The sequence below is a fragment of the Belonocnema kinseyi genome, chromosome 2, assembly GCF_010883055.1.
Source record: "Belonocnema kinseyi isolate 2016_QV_RU_SX_M_011 chromosome 2, B_treatae_v1, whole genome shotgun sequence".
Taxonomy (NCBI): domain Eukaryota; kingdom Metazoa; phylum Arthropoda; class Insecta; order Hymenoptera; family Cynipidae; genus Belonocnema; species Belonocnema kinseyi.
In genome coordinates this window covers 182,000,791-182,019,117 of record NC_046658.1, presented here as the reverse complement: position 1 = coordinate 182,019,117, position 18,327 = coordinate 182,000,791, and the positions used below count along the sequence as shown (strand labels likewise).

Below are 18,327 nucleotides of genomic sequence, written 5' to 3'. Positions count from 1 at the left end.
AAGAATTCCTATGTTTATATTTGTTGAAAATTAGTTTTTATCTCTCAAAAATTAAATATTCTGTCTTTGTTTAAAAATTTATTAATTTTATAAATAATTCGTCTTTTTTAGTTATAAATTACAACATTTAATATTTAATAATATAATAATAATATTTTCAAGATTTACCTCTTTGTTCGACGAGTTAACTTTTTTATTGAAACTTCCAATTTTTATTTCAGTTGCAAATCAGTTTTTTATCTCAAAATTGAATTATTCATTTTTGGTTGGAAAAGTTGAAAAAGTATTTGGGAAGAATTTCATGTTTTTTGTTAAAAATTAATATTTTTTGTTGGAAATTCAGCTATTTAGTTAAAAATGGAACTATTTAAAAAATAATAATTTGTTGTTGTTTAAAAATCATATTTTTGGTTCGAAAATTTAATTCTTTTATGAATAATTTGTCTTTGGTATTGTTTTGTAACAAAACATTCAATTTTTTGAGATTCACCCCTTTGGTTGAATATTAATATTTTTTTTGAAAATTTATCTTTCAGAAGTGAATGAAGTATTTTCTAGGAGATTCACCTATTTCGTTGAAAATTTAACAGTTTTTTTAAAACAAACTTTTTTGTTGAAAATTAAACCCTTTTTTTGAAATTTAACTTTTTTGTACAAAAAATCGTATTTTTAGTTAAGAATACAAATTCTTTGGGTAAGAATTCCTATTTTTTTATTGAACTTTTTTTTCTACTTTAGAATTTTTAAATCAGGCTCCAAAGTATCGAACACAACTTAATTTTAAGTAATTATAATTCTTTTTTAAATATGCAATATACAATGAAGATAATCAATTTTGAAATTTAAAATGCGCGGGCTTATCAACCTGCGCAACCACGTGACCAGTAACCTCACCGCATGGACGCATTCTTTCATCATCTTGGAAATCCATCCATTTTCCTGAATCAACGCATGCCGCCGAGAAAAGCCCGATAACTTCACAGAATCAGTAAATTACGTAAGAACGGATAGTGATTGTTATAAAAAAAAGTACTGTTTAACCGCATGAAAAACATGCCAGTGTTCTAAACTCTAAACCATTTTCGAAATTTCGGATTAAGGCAAGAAACACACGAGTTCAAAGTTCCGATTCGGACCGGTGAATTCGGGTTTTAACTATTTTTCACTACTTTTTCTGTGAAAATTGATCTGTGGTTTGTGTTAGATTAAAAGTTTTTATTCCTCCTTTTTCTAAAATTCGTTCTCGCTTTTTATTTTGAAGTAGAGCGCTTCTTCCATTTATAGGTTAGGTTTGTTATCAAAGTGCAGAATTTACGGAGTTTTTATCGAGTTTCTGCCCTAGAAATAAGTGATTTGTAGGATTTTGTGAAGTTTGTGAAATTAACTTTAGTGCCGTTTCTTTTATCTGTTTCAGATAAATAGGAAAAAAAAGAATGGCTTCGAGACTGTTTGGAAGGCTGGGCCAACTCGGTGTAACTGTTGCAGTTGGAGCTGCCGTTGCGAACTCTGCCCTTTACAATGGTAATTTATACATTATATTATATTCTCAAGTATTTTTATGTCTTTCCTGATATCAATTTAACGATATTTTAGGTATTTTATGAAGTTTTCAATTTGAGGTTAGAATTCCGCGAAGTTCGATTTTTTTGGTCAAATTAAACTCAGAAAGACTTGAAAGTTAAAGAAAAATTTGAAATTATGTCTCAGAACTACTGAGAAGGCCAGAAATTATTATTTGAGTAGAATTATCGATTTAAAAATTTAAATTAAAATTTTTATCCAAATAATTGAATTTTCAAACAAGAATTTTAATTTTCTACCAGAAACTGAAAATTTCCAGCAAAATACATACATTTTTAACCAAAAAGTTTAATTATAAACTAAAAATTTCAATTTATTTTAAATTTATTTTTGTTTCGTTTCTGAAATCTTGTACTAAATAGTTGAATTTCGAACTGAAAATATGAATTTTAAACTTGAGAAAAAAAGTTTCAACGATAAATTTAATAGCTGATGATTCCCCCAAACAAAAGATTTTAATTAAAAATAAAAAACAGTTGGATTTATCCAACAAAAACGAATTTTTAACAAAATTTTTGAATCGGCAACTAAAACAGAATAGTTTTCAACGAAAAAATTGCTTTTTCAACGAAAAAATTAATTTTCAACCCCAAAAAATACGAATTTTCAATTAAATACAGAAATTTGTAAATAATATATTAAGTTTCCTACCAAATTGTCGAATTATACAGCCGAAAACAGGATTTTCTTACGACACAGTTTTTAACAAAATAATTAAATTTTCAGTTAAATCTATTAATTTTTAACAAAGAAAAAAGAAGAATTTTTCGATAAAAACTATGGATTTTGAACAAAAAATGTAATAGTTGAAATTTGAACAAAAAAGATTGTAATATAAAATAAAACGCAGTTATATTTGATCAATAAAATTGTTTTTTAATAAAATACTTGATTACTCGACTAAAAAATATTGTTTTTCAACCAAGGAGTTGCATTTTTACCAAAAAATGGCTTTTTTACCGAAGAGTCAAATTTTTATTGAAATTCATTAATTTTTAACCAAATAGTTAAATTGTTTTGTAAAAAATTGTTTAATTTTCGAATCGAAAATACGAATTTTTTACAAAGCACTTAAATTTTCAACTTTAGCCGAAATACGAATTTTTTACGATACTGTTTCATTTCGAACCGAAGCACAGTAATTTTTAGCTAGAGAGTTGCATTTTTAACTAGAAAAATTAGAATTTTTACAGGAAAGACTTGACTTTTCCAGTCGAAAAGATGAACTTTTTTTTACAAAAGATTTGCATTTTCAATCCAAGAATATGAATTTTTAACAAAATAGTTAAATTTTCAGTAAAAAATTAATTTTGAACTAAAATTATAGAATTTCAACCAAGGAAATTAACTTTTGAGAAAGTTTTAACTAAGAAGTTTAATTTCCAATTTACAAATGTGAATTTTCAATCAAAAAGGTAAAGGTTGATATTTTAAAAATAAAATATTTCAATTTGAAATAAAGACAGATTTCATAAATAAAAAAGAATTTTCGAGGAAATATTTGATTCCTTCACTAAAATAGATTAATTTCCTACTCAAGAAGAGAATTTTTAATTTTAAAAATTCGGTTTCTACAGAAAAAGACGAATTTTCAACAAAATATATCAATTTTTATCCAAGTAGTCACATTTTCTTCCAAATTGTTAAATTTTCAAGACGAAAATAAGAATTTTTTAACCTTCAACTCGAAAAGATGAATTCAAAACAAAAGTTTTGTACTAAATAGTTGAACTTTCTGTTGAAAAAATAAATTTTCTACTAAAATTATGAATCTTGAACCAAAAAAATTAACTTTTAAGAAAGTTTTAACTAAGTTTTAAGTTTAAGTTTTTTTAAGTTTTAACTTATTGAATTTTCAATACAAAATTTATTAGTTGATATTTCAACAATAAAATATTTTTATTAAGATTAAAGACAGATTTAATAAGTAAGAAAGAATTTTCATGGAAATAATTGATTCCTTACCTAAAATAGATTAATTTTCTAACAAACGGTTGAATTTTGAATAAAAAAATTCGGTTTCTAGGGCAAAAGACGAATTTCCAAAAAAAAATACATACATTTGCATCTAAATAGTTAAAATTTTGAACCAAATTGTTGAATTTTCATCCCGAAAAAGTGAATTCTCAACAAAAATGCTGAAGAGTATAAAATTTATTTACATTGTTAAGAATTAATACTTCAAATATTCACTACAGGTTGATAAGCAATTTTTTGTTAAAACCTATAAACAATTTAGTTAAAAAATTATTTTTTTTTTTTGGAAAATTTAATTTTTTGTCAAAAAATCATATTTTTGGATTGAACATTCAATTATTTCATATATATTTCGCATTTTTAATTAAAAGATTTGTACACTTTGTTCTATATTATCTTTTTTGGTAGAAAATGATTTATTTTCGTAAATAGACTTTTTTGTTAAAAATCATATTTTAGGGTTGCAAATTAATTTTTTTTTTTAAATAAACGTATTTTTGTTGCAAAATCGTATTTTATACCGAACAGCTGAATTTGATATTTAAATAATAAAATATTTTTATTTAAAATAAGGGCAGTTCGATGTAAACAATAAAAAAGAATTTTCAAGAAAAGACTTGATTCCAAATTGTTGAATTTTCGAGTATAAAATACGATTTTTGCACAAAGATGTTGAATTATAATTCTGAAAATCTGAATTCTTAAACAAAAATTTGGTGTCAAATACTTCAATTTTCACTTAAGAAATTAATTTTAAAAAACAACGTATTTTCAAATAAATTCTCAATAAAAAATCGATTTAATGAATGAAACAAATATTCAACAAAGTGCTTGAATCCTTGACTAAAGCAGATTCATTTTCAACTATACATTTGTATTTTTAACCAAAAAATTGTTGTTTTTTACTTAAAAAAAAAAACAAAAGAATTTTCAATATATGAATTAATTTTCATTCAAATAGTTACGTTTTCTACCAAATTGTTGAATTTTCGAGCCTAGAATACGAATTTTTTACAAAGATGTCGAATTTTCAACAAAAAAAAATTATTAATAAAACAGAAAAAGTGATTTAATTAATTAAACGAATTTTCAACAAAAAAAAAAGTTTGAATCCTCGACTAAAACAGATTAATTTTCAACGATATAGTTGCATTTCTAACCAAGAAATTGTGTTTTACAATAAAAAAAAATAAATAAAAACGATTTTTTCACACAATACATCGATTTTCATCCAAATAGTTACATGCTTTACCAAATTGTTGAATTTTCGTGCCAAAAAAACTAATTTTTTACAAAGATGTTGAATTCCCAATCTGAAAAGATGAATTCTGAACAAAAAGCTTATACCAAATTTTTCGATTTTTATTTTAAAAAATTTATTTAAAAAAAAAAAAACGAATTTTCATCTAAAATTATAAATTTAAAAAAAAAACAGATATAATCAATGAAACGAATTTTCAACAAAATGCTTGAATCCTAGACTTATACAGATTAATTTTTAACCGTATAGTTGTATTTTTAACCAAAAAATTGTTCTTTTTTTTTTACAAAAAAAAAACAATTTTCAAGAAAACACATCAATTTTCATCCAAATAGTTACATGTTTTACCGAATTGTTGAATTTTTGAGCCTAAGAAACTAATTTTGTACAAAGGTGTTGAATTATAATTCTGAGAATATAATTATGTGCCAAATATTTTAATTTTCACTTAAAAAATTCATTTGGAAAAAATGATTTTTGAAATAAAATGATTAAAAAAAAACAACAAATTTTCAACAAAATGCTTGAATCCTCGACTAAAAGAGATTTATTTTCAACCATACAGTTGCATTTTTAACGCGAAAGAAACGAATTTTCAACAAAATACATCAATTTTCATCAATTTTCAGATTAATTTTCAACCAAAAAGTTGTATTTTAAACCACAGAAGTAATTTTTTAATTGTATACACTGTATACATAATCCGAATCGATTTTTTAAATAAATTGCGAAATATTTGAATTGCTCCTGCAATCTGAAAAATTACAGCTAAAAAAAAAAGCTGAAATTGTCAGACAATTTTTCTGCGTAATTTGAGTAGAAGGGTGAAAATTGGTGAGACTGTTTACCCAAAATTGAGATCTCTTGAAGTGTGAGTATTTGAAAGAATCGATTTAAAATGAATTTCAGTGGATGGAGGTCACAGAGCTGTGATCTTCGACAGATTCGTCGGTATAAAAAATCAGGTGGTAGGCGAGGGAACTCACTTCTTCATTCCCTGGATCCAGAAGCCAATTATATTCGACATACGCTCCCGGCCGAGAAATATCCCCGTTGTAACCGGAAGTAAAGATCTTCAGAATGTAAATATCACCATTCGTATTTTATTCAGGCCAATTCCTGACTCGTTGCCCAAGATTTACACGATACTTGGCGTCGATTATGACGAGCGAGTTTTGCCCTCAATCACGACCGAAGTTTTAAAAGCTGTCGTGGCACAATTTGACGCCGGCGAGTTGATCACACAGCGAGAACTTGTGTCGCAAAAAATCAACGAAGAACTGACGGAGCGTGCCTCACAGTTCGGATTAATCCTCGATGATATTTCCATTGTAAGTTTCACTTTATTATTATTATTATTAATATTAATATTAATTTTTAATTAATTTTCATTAATTTATTATTATTGTTATTGTTGTTGTTGTTGTTATATTTAAGGAAAAACCGGGAAATGACAGTGAATTTTACAAAAATTTTGTCCAACTTTGATTTGAACCGTTTTAAATCATTTCCAAAATTTTGATTTTGATAAATTATTATAACATTTAGTTTAGATTGCTTAATTCAAAAATACTTCACTTAAAACATTTTTCATTTCAGATTTGTAATTTTTAAGCATATATTTTAATTTAAAGAATTTAAAAATGCAGTTTTAGAGGTTAAAAAAATTAGAGGTTTTTAAAATCGAAGATTTTTTAAATAAAAAACAGGGTGGCCGCGTAGGAATTTAACGAATTTTCAGATGAAAAATCTGCCCAAATTCGATTTTAACAGTTTTTGAAATAATTAAAGTGCAGTTTTGAAGATTTAAAAATTTAAAAATTAAAAGCGTTTGAAGTTGAAATTTTTTGAAAAAAAGCAGTTTTATTTTATCAACTGTACATGTAAATACAGGGTTGCCGCTGGACCGTGAATAGGGTTCTTAAATTCCCGAGAATTTAAGTTCGGGTTATATAACCGAGAATATGACAGAATTTAGGAGAATTTAAAAGAATTTAAGAGAATTTAAGGATTTATGTTTTTTAACAATACTTTTATTGTTCAGGTTGTATCAGAGGTTGAATATACATTATTTTCTATCTCAGACATATTCAGGAATTACAGTGCTTCATTCACAAATTAAAAATTTTCAAATATATTAGTTTATTTGAAAAAAGTGTTTTCTACTTTAAAAGATAATTCTTTAACAAAATAATTAAATTTTTAACATAATATTTGAATATTCAACCTGAAAAGATAAATTGTCAACATAAAAGTGTCATAGTTTTGATTTTAATAAAAAAATAATTAAATTCACACAGCAAAAGAAAAGAATTTTAAAACCAAAAAGACGAATTTCCAACAAATAAAGATTTTTCACTCAAAAAATAAATAAAAGTTTATCTAAATTATTGAACCTTCAAACCAGAAGACAAATATTATTGACAAAAATGCAATGTTTAAAAAAAAATATGACTGTTCAACAAAAAATTAATTTTCTACGAAACTGATGCATTTTTACGCAAAGAAAGGAAATTTCAAAATAAAAAAAACGCGAATCTTTAACTAAAAAATATCAATCTTAAAAAATGGAAAAGTTCCATTTTCTATTAAAAAATGAATTCTAAACAAATTAATTGAATTATCAAGCAAAGAAGAACGATTTTTAATCGAAAATTTGCATTTTCATACAAAAAATGAAATTTTTTCTATGACAGATGAAGTTTTAAATCAAAAAGATAAATTTTCAAAAAAATAGTTGAATTTTCTTTTGAAAAAGATTTTAGTCGAGTTTTCACGATCAAACTATGAATTTTTTACACAAAAAATCATTTTCCGCCAAAAAATTGAATTTTCTATTCAAAAAGACGAATTTTTAACCAAAAAGGATGACTTTTTAACAAAATTGTTGAATTCTCTAGCAAATAGTTGCATTTTCATTAAAAAATATGAAATTGATCGTAAAGCAAAAGAATTTTTTATTACAAAAAAAGTTGAGTTTTCATCCAAAAAAGATTCCAGTTAACTCAGTAAATTCTCTTTTGAAATTTATTCTCCTTGTTTAAAAATTCTTCCTTTTAGTTAAGAATGTAAGTATTCTAATTAAATAATAATAATTTTAGTCAAAAATTCACCTCATAGGTTGGAAATAAAATTACTTGGCTGAAAGTTCAACTCTTTTTTTTGAAAAATAAGCTGTTTGATTGAAAACTTGTTTTTTTTTCTTTTTTAGTTCAAAATTCATCTATTTCGTTGAAAATTAATCTTTTTGTTTGAGATAATTAAGGATGAATTTTTAACAATATAGATAAATTATCTACCAAATAGTTGCATTTTTATCCCAAAAATATTAATTTTGTACCAAACCAGATGAATTTGTAATAAAAACCGAATTTTTTTTATAAGTGGAACTTTCATTTGGAAAATATTTCACTTCATTTTTTAACACCAAAATATAAATTTTAAACAAACAGTAAATTAAAAAAAAGTTAAGTTTTCAAGAAAATAGTATAATAGCTTAATTTCTAACCAAACAGTTGCATTTTTATCAAAAAAATTTAATTTCTGCTAAAGAAGGTAAACTTTAAAATGAAAAAGACAAACTTTCAAAAAAGAATTGAATTTTCAACCGAAAAGTTAACGAAAAAATGCAATTTTCTATTAATTAAAATAAATTCTGAGATTCTCATAAATTCTCAGAGAATTTATTTCTCGTTTATAATTTCGGTAATATTCTCATCCTTGTTACCGTTCTCAAAGTAATATAACCGGCTCAGAACTCTAACCGTGAAACCAGGAAAACCGGCAATTGATTGAGACCGGGAAATGACAGTGAACTTGTTTTTTCGACTGGGAATTTTACAAATTTGTAGAAGAAAAATCTGTCCACGTTCAATTTCAACAGTTTTTAAATAATTAGTTGAATTGTTATGTTTTTAAATTATGCTATTATTTATCTTACAATGCGTCATTCAAAATTTTCCATTAAAAATTTTTATTCCGAAGCTTATATTTGCAACAAAAAAAAAACTAAAACCCTTTTGATGTTAAAATTTTAGGATAAAGAACATTTTTATTTATTCAATTTGAAATTTTTAATTAAAAAAAAGAATAATTATTGAATATTTATCAATATTTGAATTTTTTATTAAGACAAGTAAATTGAAAGTAATATTTAAAAGTAAAGAATCTTTAACGGAATTATTTGACATAGAAAGCATGGGATTAAACGTTACAATCTTAATTGTTTTATTTAAAGAATATTTAATTTGTGAGTGAAATGTTTAAACTTTTATGTATAATTTACAAATGAACATTTGTAGAAAATTTTTAAATAACTTTAAGAGATATTTAGGAGTTTTAAAAAAGATAAAAAATTATCATGTAATTTTTAGAAAGTTTTCTTAAAATCTTCTAGAACCTTTTTTGAAAATTTTGTTTAAATCTTTGAAAAACTTTTGAAATATTCTTTAAAAATAATTATTCAAAATGAAAACTCATTTTCAAATTTCCTAGGAATCTTGGAGAATATTTTTTTATTCTTTTGAAGTCTTTGACGATTATTAAAAAGATTCTAAATTTTTTATTTAAAATATTCTAAAATTTGCAGGATTTTCTCAAAATGATAGGAAAAATTCGATTTACTTTAAAAGATAATTATCGAAATTTTCTACAATTTTTATAAAATCTTGGATATTTACAAAAATTTTCTAAAAATTATTCCAAATTTTTTTTTTTTTGTACAAGCCTGGAAAATTTTTTGTATCTTTTTAAATCTTCTCTTAAAATGCCTATTCAAAATGAAAACTCATTTTCAAATTTCCTAAGAATCTTAGGAAAATGTTTTTTTATTATTTTGAAGGCTTTGACGATTCTCAAAAAAATTCTAAATTTTTTTTTTTAAATATTCTAAAATTTGCAGCATTTTCTGAAAATGATATGAAAAATTCGATTTACTTTAAAAGATAATTATCGAAATTTCCTACAATTTTGATAAAGTCCTGGATATTTACACAAATTTCCTTAAAATATTCCAAATTCATTTTTTTTGTACTAGTCTGGAAAATTTTTTGGATCTTTTTAAATGTTCTCTTCAAATAATTATTTAAAATGAACACTCATTTTCAAATTTCCTAGGAATCTTAGGAGAATATTTTTTTGTTCTTTTGAAGTCTTTGACGATTATTAAAAAGATTCTAAATTTTTTATTTAAAATATTCTAAAATTTGCAGGATTTTCTCAAAATGATAAGAAAAATTCGATTTACTTTAAAAGATAATTATCGAAATCTTCTACAATTTTTATAAAATCCTGGATATTTACAAAAATTTCCTAAAAGTATTCCAAATTCTTTTTTTTTTCACAATTCTGGAAATCTTCTAAGACCTTTTTAAATATACTCTTCAAATAATTATTCAACATGAAAAGTCATTTTCGAATTTCCTAGGAATCTTAGGAGAATATTTTTTTTATTATTTTGAAGCTTATTTTAAAGTTTAATTTTCATTTATACATCGAAATTTTCAAAAATTTGCAGAATTTCCTCAAAATTGTAGAAAAAATTCAATTTAAAATTTAAAACAAATTTATAACACCTTCTAGATTTCTCAAGGTTTTGAAATAAAATTTTGAAGCTTTCCAAGGATGTTTAATCTATTTAAAAAGAAAATAATTGAATTTCTAATTTAAGAAGTGTTTAGTTAAAAATGTTGCAATTATTTAATATTTAGTGTTTCTAGCTTAAAATTCCTTAAAATTATATAATTTTGAAAATTTTAAAGTTCATTGATTGATTTTTTAATTGAGAGCATTGAAAATGATAACGTGGATTTATATTTTTTTATATTGAAAAATGTTAGTACCTTTAATTGTATACGCTTAAATTATTGAGCATTTGAATACAAAATTTTTAAATTAAAAACTTTTAATTTTAAATTTTAAAATTTCAAAATTTAATAGTTCCAATTTGAGTGATCTCATTTGCAGCTCAGTTTTTATTACCTCTAATGGAAAAATTTTTAGCTTTAGAGTTCCATTTTTTAAATTTCATTGACCGTGAAAAATGTTTGCGAACCGGGAAAAAACCGGCAATTTATTTCGTCGATTAAAACGCCCACCCTGAAATAAAAAAAAAAAATTATTTGCAAAATAGATCTGTACTCCAAGTATAGAAATCTGAATGATAATTAATTTGACCAAACAATTCTAGATCCGTTCAAAATTTGAGAATTTCCAGATTGTAACTGTTTTTAAAAAATGTAAATGTGCGTTTTACTATTTTCATATTAAAAATAAATCCATAATAATATATTAATAATTAAAGGTTTTTATTAAATTAAAAATATTGTGAGTCTAAATTATTTTATTTTTGTCCTATTTAATTTGACATTTCTTAATGTAGAAAAAGAATAATTGTTTAATATTTAGCAATATTTCACTGTTAATTTAAGACGAGTAAATTAAAACCAAACATTTAAAGGAAAACAATTTTAAAATGAATTGTTTTACATAGAAAACTTTGAATCTTTAGATTTTCGAAGAACTATTAAACTTTTAGCGTTACAATTTTAATTGTTCTATTTAAAAAGTGTTTAATTTACAAGTGAAATTGTTAAACTTTGACGCATAATTAACAATTGAACACTTATTATTTGTAGAAAAAATTTGAGTAATTTTTAGAAATATGTAGAAGTTTTGAAAAGATTCAAAATTAATTCAAAACTTGAAATTATTTTAAGTAATTTAAACGAAATCTGTTAACATTTTTTTCAGAACTTCTAAATATATTTTAAAATAAATCGAAATTTTTCTTTAATTATTGGAAAATTCTGCAAATTAAAAAAAAAAAGTTACAATAATTTTTAAAACTGAAAAATCATTTTCAATTTGAAATCCCTAAAAATTTACATTTTATTTTTAATTCGGCTGTAAATATTTGAAATTATTTCAAGTTCTAAATTTAATTCGAATCTTTTTAAACCTTCTAAATATCTTTAAAAATTACTCTAATATTTTTAAGTGTTCTATTATCATTTATATTATAAAAAAATTTTCAATTTTTAATCTGTCTAGCTTAAAATTGCTTGAAATAATATAATTTAACAAATTTTTAAAGTTCATTGCTTGATTCTTTAATTTAGACTATTAAAAATGTTAACGTGGATTTATATTTTTGGAACTTAATCTGAATGTTTGAACTCGATAATTTATAAAAGTTCTAAATTTTTCAGTTTATTTGCATTCCATTTAACATTGTTTATTTGAAAAGAGTTAGTACCTTCCATTTGGTACCTGTAAATTTTTGAGCATTTCAGTACAACATTTTTTTATTGAAAAACTTTTAAACTTTAATTTTAAGAATCACTTTCAATTTTCCTAGGAATATAAAGAAAATATTTTTATTCTTTTGGAGCCTTTCACAATTCTTCAAAGGCTTCTAAATTTTTTGTTTGAAATATTCAAAAATCTATATTTTGTTTTAAATTAGATTGTGGGCATTTGTACCGAATTCAAAAATGAATTTGAATTTTAAAAAATTGAAAACAACTTCTAGATTTCTCAATGTTTTGACATAAAATTTCAAAGCTTTTCAAGGATGCTTAAACTCTTTAAAATGAAAATAATTTAACTTCCGATTTAAGAAGTTTTAAATTAAATTGTGTGTTTTTTTAAAAAATTTTTTCAGCCTAAAATAACTTAATAATACAAGTTCATAAATTTCTAAAATTGTTTGATTGATTTTTTAATTTAGAGTATTTCGTCTTCTTTGGTAAAAATTGATTTTCTTGCTTGAAAATTTATCTTTTTCGTTTAAAAATCAACTGTTCCAATTAATGATTGATAATTTCAATTGAAAATTCATCCTTTTTGTTTTAAAATTAACTATTTCATTTTTGGTTGAAACTTAATCTTTTTATATTTGTTAGTGCAAATATTTGGTGAAAAATTCATCTTTTTGGTCAAAAATTCAAGTATTTCAGTTAAATATTCATAATTTTATTTGAAAATAAGACTACTTATTTCAAAATTGAACTCTTCTTAAAAATTCTTTTTTTTTTAATTTTTTTAAAATTTATCTATTTCTTTTGGTATAAAGTTAATCTGTTTGTTTGAAAATTCAACTATTTGCTTAAAAATTAGAAAAATCTGCCAAGAGTTTTTTAAATAGTTAGTTACAATTTTATTTGTTGTATTTGAAAAATGCTTAATTTTTAAATGAAATTTTTAATTTTTAATGTATAATTTACAAATGAAAATTTGTAGAAAAAATTTAAGTAATTTTTGAGAGATATTTAGGAGTTTTGAGAAGATTCAAAATTAACATGAAAATTTTAAAAAGTTTCCTTCAAACCTTCCAGAATCTTTTTTGAAAATTTTGTAAATCTTTAAAACCTTTTTAAGTATTATCTTGAAATAATTTTTCAAAATTAACATTTTTTTTTCTCACAATTATTAAAAAGATTCTAATTTAGTGTACAAATAATAAATGTTAAATTGTTGTTTAAACATTAAAATTGTAAGGAAATTTTCTGAAATTTGCAAGATTTCCTAAAAATTGTTTTAAAAAATTCAATTAATTTTGACAGATATTTAGAAGTTCTGAAAAAATTTCAAAAATAATGTTAAATTTCTATGAATAATATTTTCAAGTTTTCCAAGGATTTTAAAACTCTTAAAAATAAAAATAATTGAATTTCTAATTTAAGAAGTATTCAGTTAAAAAAATTTCAATTTTTAATATTTCTAGCCTAAAATTCCTTAAAATTATATAATTTTGAAAATTTTAGAGTTCATTGATTGATTTTTTTATTCAGATCATTGAAAATGATAGCGTAGATTTAAATATTTTTGTATTGAAAAGTTTTTAGTACCTCAAGTGGGAATTTTTTTAGGTTCAGTGTTTGATTTTTTTTAATTTGATTGACCGTGAAAAATGTTTGTGAGCCGGGAAAAAACGGGAAATGATTGGGAATTTATTTCGAAAATTAAAGCGGCCGCCCTGCGTAATTAAAAAAATTGCATATAAGATTTTTAATCGTACATTGTAATTCGAAGAATGTTATAATCCAGTTTTAAAGACTTAAACAATTAAAAATGGGAAGCATTTAAAATCGAAAATTTTTGATAAGAAACATTTTTATTTGATTAACTGTGAATATAAATTAATTAAAGATTTAAAAATTGAATTTTACATTAAAATTGTTTAAATAAATAATAGTTTATTGTACAAAACAATGTATTGTTCAAATTTTCTGAGTTGGAACTGAAATTTATCCAGGAAAATAACAAGTTTTAATGGAAAATTAAATTTTTCTAACAAAATTATTGTTCTGTGTTGCAACGAGACATTTTGGTTAAATTTCAGATATTATTTGAGTCTAAAATATTCCATTTTTAAACCATTCAATTCGAAATTTTTTAATTAGGAAAAAGAAAAATTACTTAATATTTAGAATAATCTGGCTGTTCATTTAAAACCAGTAATGATAAATTAAATATTTAAACACAAACAATTTTTAAAAATTAATAAAAATGTCAAACAACATATAAATCTTTCAAAATTTTGAAATTAAATTTTGAAGCATTTTTTAAGGATTTATATTTTTGAAACTGAATCTAATTCTTTGAATTATATAATTGATCAAAATGAAACAAAATTTATTGGGAGTTTAATTAAACTTCAGTTTTTAAAGTTTTAAATTCAAGAGTTTTACTTTGAATGCTTTAATTTGCAGCTCAGTTTTTATTACTTCAAATGGCACGATTTTTGACTTTAGAGTTTCAATATTTTAGAAGATTTGAAAAGATTTTAGTAAGATTTTAAATAATTTAATTATTTGAATGAATAAAAAAGATTTAAGAAAAAATTCAAAAATTTCACTAAACTTTCCCAAAGATTTCGAAAATTTCATATAGATTTTACACAAATTGCAAATATTTTAATAAATTTAAATGAATATAAAAGATTTTTAAAATATTTAAAAGATTTAATAAAAATTTCATAAAGATTTCAAAAGAATACGAGAATTCAAAAGATTTCAAAACGAGTAAAGCAGATTTCAAATATTTTTCAAAACATTTTAAAGATTTTATACGATTTCAACTATTTCAATGCCTTCCAACGAATACGAAAGAATTCATAAATATTTCAAAGATGTTAAACTATTTCAAAAGGTCGAAAAAATCATAAAATATCTAAAGGTTGCAATAATTTCAAACGAACACAAAGAAAGCTGTCACAAAGATTTCATATTTTAAGGATTTTAAAGATTTCAAAATTTTATAAAAATTTAAAAATATTTCATCATAAATGTAGCTTTTTTAGTTGAAAATACTGTGGAAGTAAATTATTTTTGCTTGGACATGTAACTACTGGGTTCAATGTTAAATTATATTGTTGAAAATTCATTTTTTGGTTTTAATATTCGTGATTTTCGATGAAAATTAGTCTCTTTGGTTGAAAACTTAATTCTGTTTGGAAAATTCGGTTATTTTTAGTTAAAAATAAATTTTTCAAACTGAAAACTAAACTATCCCATTTATGGTTGAAAATTCATCTTTTTTATTGAATTTAACTATTTTGCGGAAAATTCGTTTTTTCTTGGTTGAAAATTCATGTATTTTCTTGAAAATTCATCTTTTTGGTTGAACTCAACTTTTCTTATTTAAATTCATCTTTTCTGGATTGAAAATTTATTTTCGTTGGTAGAAACTTTATCTTTATTGCTTAAAAATGAACTTTTTCTGAAAATATAACTTTTCTGTTTGAAAATTTAACTCATTTTTTTTAATTCGATTATTTTTAGTTAAAAATGAATTTTTTAAATTGTAAATTAAACTATTCCATTTTTTATTTAAATCGATCTTTTTGGTTAAATTTGACTGGTAAAATAATAACTCTGATATTTTTCATTGCAAATTTTATTGAACTTTTTAGTTGAAAATTTAACTATTTGGTTGAAAAATCGTCCTTTTTTTTTAAACTTCGTCTTTTTTGGTGGAATTCAACTGATTTTTATTTAATTTCATGTTTTCTAGATTGAAAATTAATCTTTTTTGGTAGAAACGTCATTTTTCTTTCTTGAAAATTAACTTTTTGTTTCATAAACTCAAGATTTCTGGTTGAAAATTTCACTATTTGTGGAAAATTCGTTTATTTTTCGTTCGATTCAATTTTTTCTGGAAACTAAATTAATCCATTGATTGTTAAAGATTCATCTTTTTGGTTCAATTTAAATGTGAAAATAATAAATCTTATATTTTTTTAAAATTTTTATTGATCTTTTTAGTCGAAAATCGAACTATTTTTTTAAAAGTTTGTCTTTTCTGGAAATGAACTGTTTTTAATTTAAACTCATCTTTTCTGGATTAAAAATTCATCTTTTTTGTAGAAAAATAAATTTTTCTTGCTTGAAAATGAACTCTCTTTTTTGAAAATTCAAGATTTCTGGTTAAAAATTTCACAATTTTTTAAAAATTCGTTTATTTATATTCAAATGTCAAATTTTTAATTGAAAAGTTTACTAATCTATTTATGGTTGAAAATTAGTTTTTTTTTGTGGAAATCAACTGTTTTTAATTTAAATTCCTCTGTTTTGGATTGGAAATTCATGTTTCTTAGTAAAAACGTCACTTTTCTTGCTTGAAAAAGAACTTTTTTTTGGAAATTCAACATTTCTGATTGAAAATTTCACTATTTTTTGAAAATTTGTTTATTTTTATTTAAATGTCAAATTTTCAACTGAAAAGTTTACTAATTTATTTATGGTTGAAAATTCATTTTTTTTATGAAACTCACTGTTTTTAATTTAAATACCTCTTTTCTGGACTGAAAATTCATCTTTTTGGTAGAAACATGATTTTTCTTGCTTGAAAATAAATTATTTTTTTTACATTCAAGATTTCTGGTTGAAACTATTTTTTAAAAATTTATTTATTTTTCGTTTTTGGTTAAATTTAACGTTGAAAATAATAACTCTTATATTTTTTGTTGAAAATTTTATTGATCTTTTTAGTCGAAAACGAACTATTTTGTTGAAAATTCTTTTTTTTTTTGTGAAACTCAACTGTTTTTAATTTAAATTCATCTATTCTGGACTGAAAATTCATGCTTTTTTGGTAAAAACGTAATTTTTCTTGCTTGAAAATGAACTTTTTTTTTAATTAAACTTTTCGGATTGATAATGCAACTATTCTTGCAAATTTGTTGATTTTTAGTTAAATTCAATTTTTTCGAAAACTAAACTAATCCATTCATTGTTAAAAATTCATCTTTTTGGTTAAATTTAACTTTGAAAATAGTAACTCTTATATTTTTTGTTGACAATTTTATTGATCTTTTTAGTTAAAAATTGAAGTAACTTGTTGAAATTTTTTTTTTTTTTTTTGAAGATTTGTTATTTATAGAACTCAACTCTTTTTAGTTTAAATTCATCTTTTCTGGACTGAAAATTCATCTTTTTGGTAGAAACTTAATTTTTCTTGCTTGATAATAAACTCTTTTTTTTTAAATTAAACTTTTCATGTTAAAAATTTCACTATTTTTTGAAAATTCTTTTATTTTTAGTTAAATGTCAATCTTTTAAGAACTATTATTAAAGAGTCTTTAACGTCCGAGAAACCATACAGGTTTCAAAACAGAAACCAATAAACTAAAATATTTTTCTTAGAAAATTTTATTAATTTTTTTAGTTGAAAATGGAACTAGTTTGTTGAAAATTCGTTCTCTTTTTTTTTCGTTTCAAATTCATGTATTTGTTTGAAAATTTGTCTTTTTTTAACTTAGCTGCTTTTTATTTAAATTTGCCTTTTACGGATTGAAAATTCGTCTTTTCTGTCAGAAACGTCATCTTTCTTTCTTGAAAATAAACGTTTTTGATTGAAAATTCAACTTTTATAAAAAAAAATCTGTCGTTAGCTTCAAAATTCAAAAATATTTTGAAAACAACTGTTTTTCGCTGAAATTTAATCATTTTATTTTGAAAATTCGACTTCATATTGAATTCAATATGCCACCTACAATACTTTTATTTGACAAATTATTCCCCCATTATCTTGAAAAATTGGCTTTTCTGAATTCTGTACTTGTGAATATCAGTTAAATGAATATTTATTGATTTCAAATCGTAGATTTCAAATTCTTTATGTCTTACGGTCCAATCGTGAATCAAAAAATAAATATGAGTCAAAAAAACATGTTCTTCGAAACTCAGATATTTATTTAATAGAAAAAACTCCTTTCAAAACTTCCTGACGTTTCAGTACACATGCGTACCTTTTTCAAAGGTTCTTAAACCTGAGTTGATGGTAGTTTAAATAGTCAAACAGATCAATTTTCAGTCAAAAAAAAGGAACATTTCAGTCAATAGTTTTAAGAAAATTAATTAAAATTTAGTCATTTTTTGAAGTCTCTAAAAATTTTTTGAGACTTCAATCGATTACACTACATTTTTTAAAAATTGTACGAGAAAAACAAAATTGGCGTAGGTTCGTCCGTCCTAACCTACGCCAATTTTGTTTTTCTCGTACAA

General features: G+C 22.7%; 1 protein-coding gene across 4 annotated transcripts in view; it reads left to right on the top strand.

Annotated features, from left to right (window-relative positions):
• Positions 1 to 883: 883 nt before the first annotated feature.
• LOC117167928 (protein l(2)37Cc) overlaps positions 884 to 18,327 on the top strand; it is an 18,522-nt gene continuing 1,078 nt past the window's right edge. The window contains exons 1-3 of one of the 4 annotated variants that reach the window (XM_033353172.1): positions 884 to 997; positions 1,415 to 1,521; positions 5,729 to 6,150. In XM_033353172.1, coding sequence (XP_033209063.1) covers positions 1,434 to 1,521; positions 5,729 to 6,150 — 510 coding nt within the window. In that variant the 5' untranslated portion in view covers positions 884 to 997; positions 1,415 to 1,433. Of the gene's footprint in view, positions 1,285 to 1,414; positions 1,522 to 5,728; positions 6,151 to 18,327 lie in introns of all 4 variants that reach the window. The other 3 variants (XM_033353175.1, XM_033353173.1, XM_033353174.1) reach the window with 3 other exon arrangements.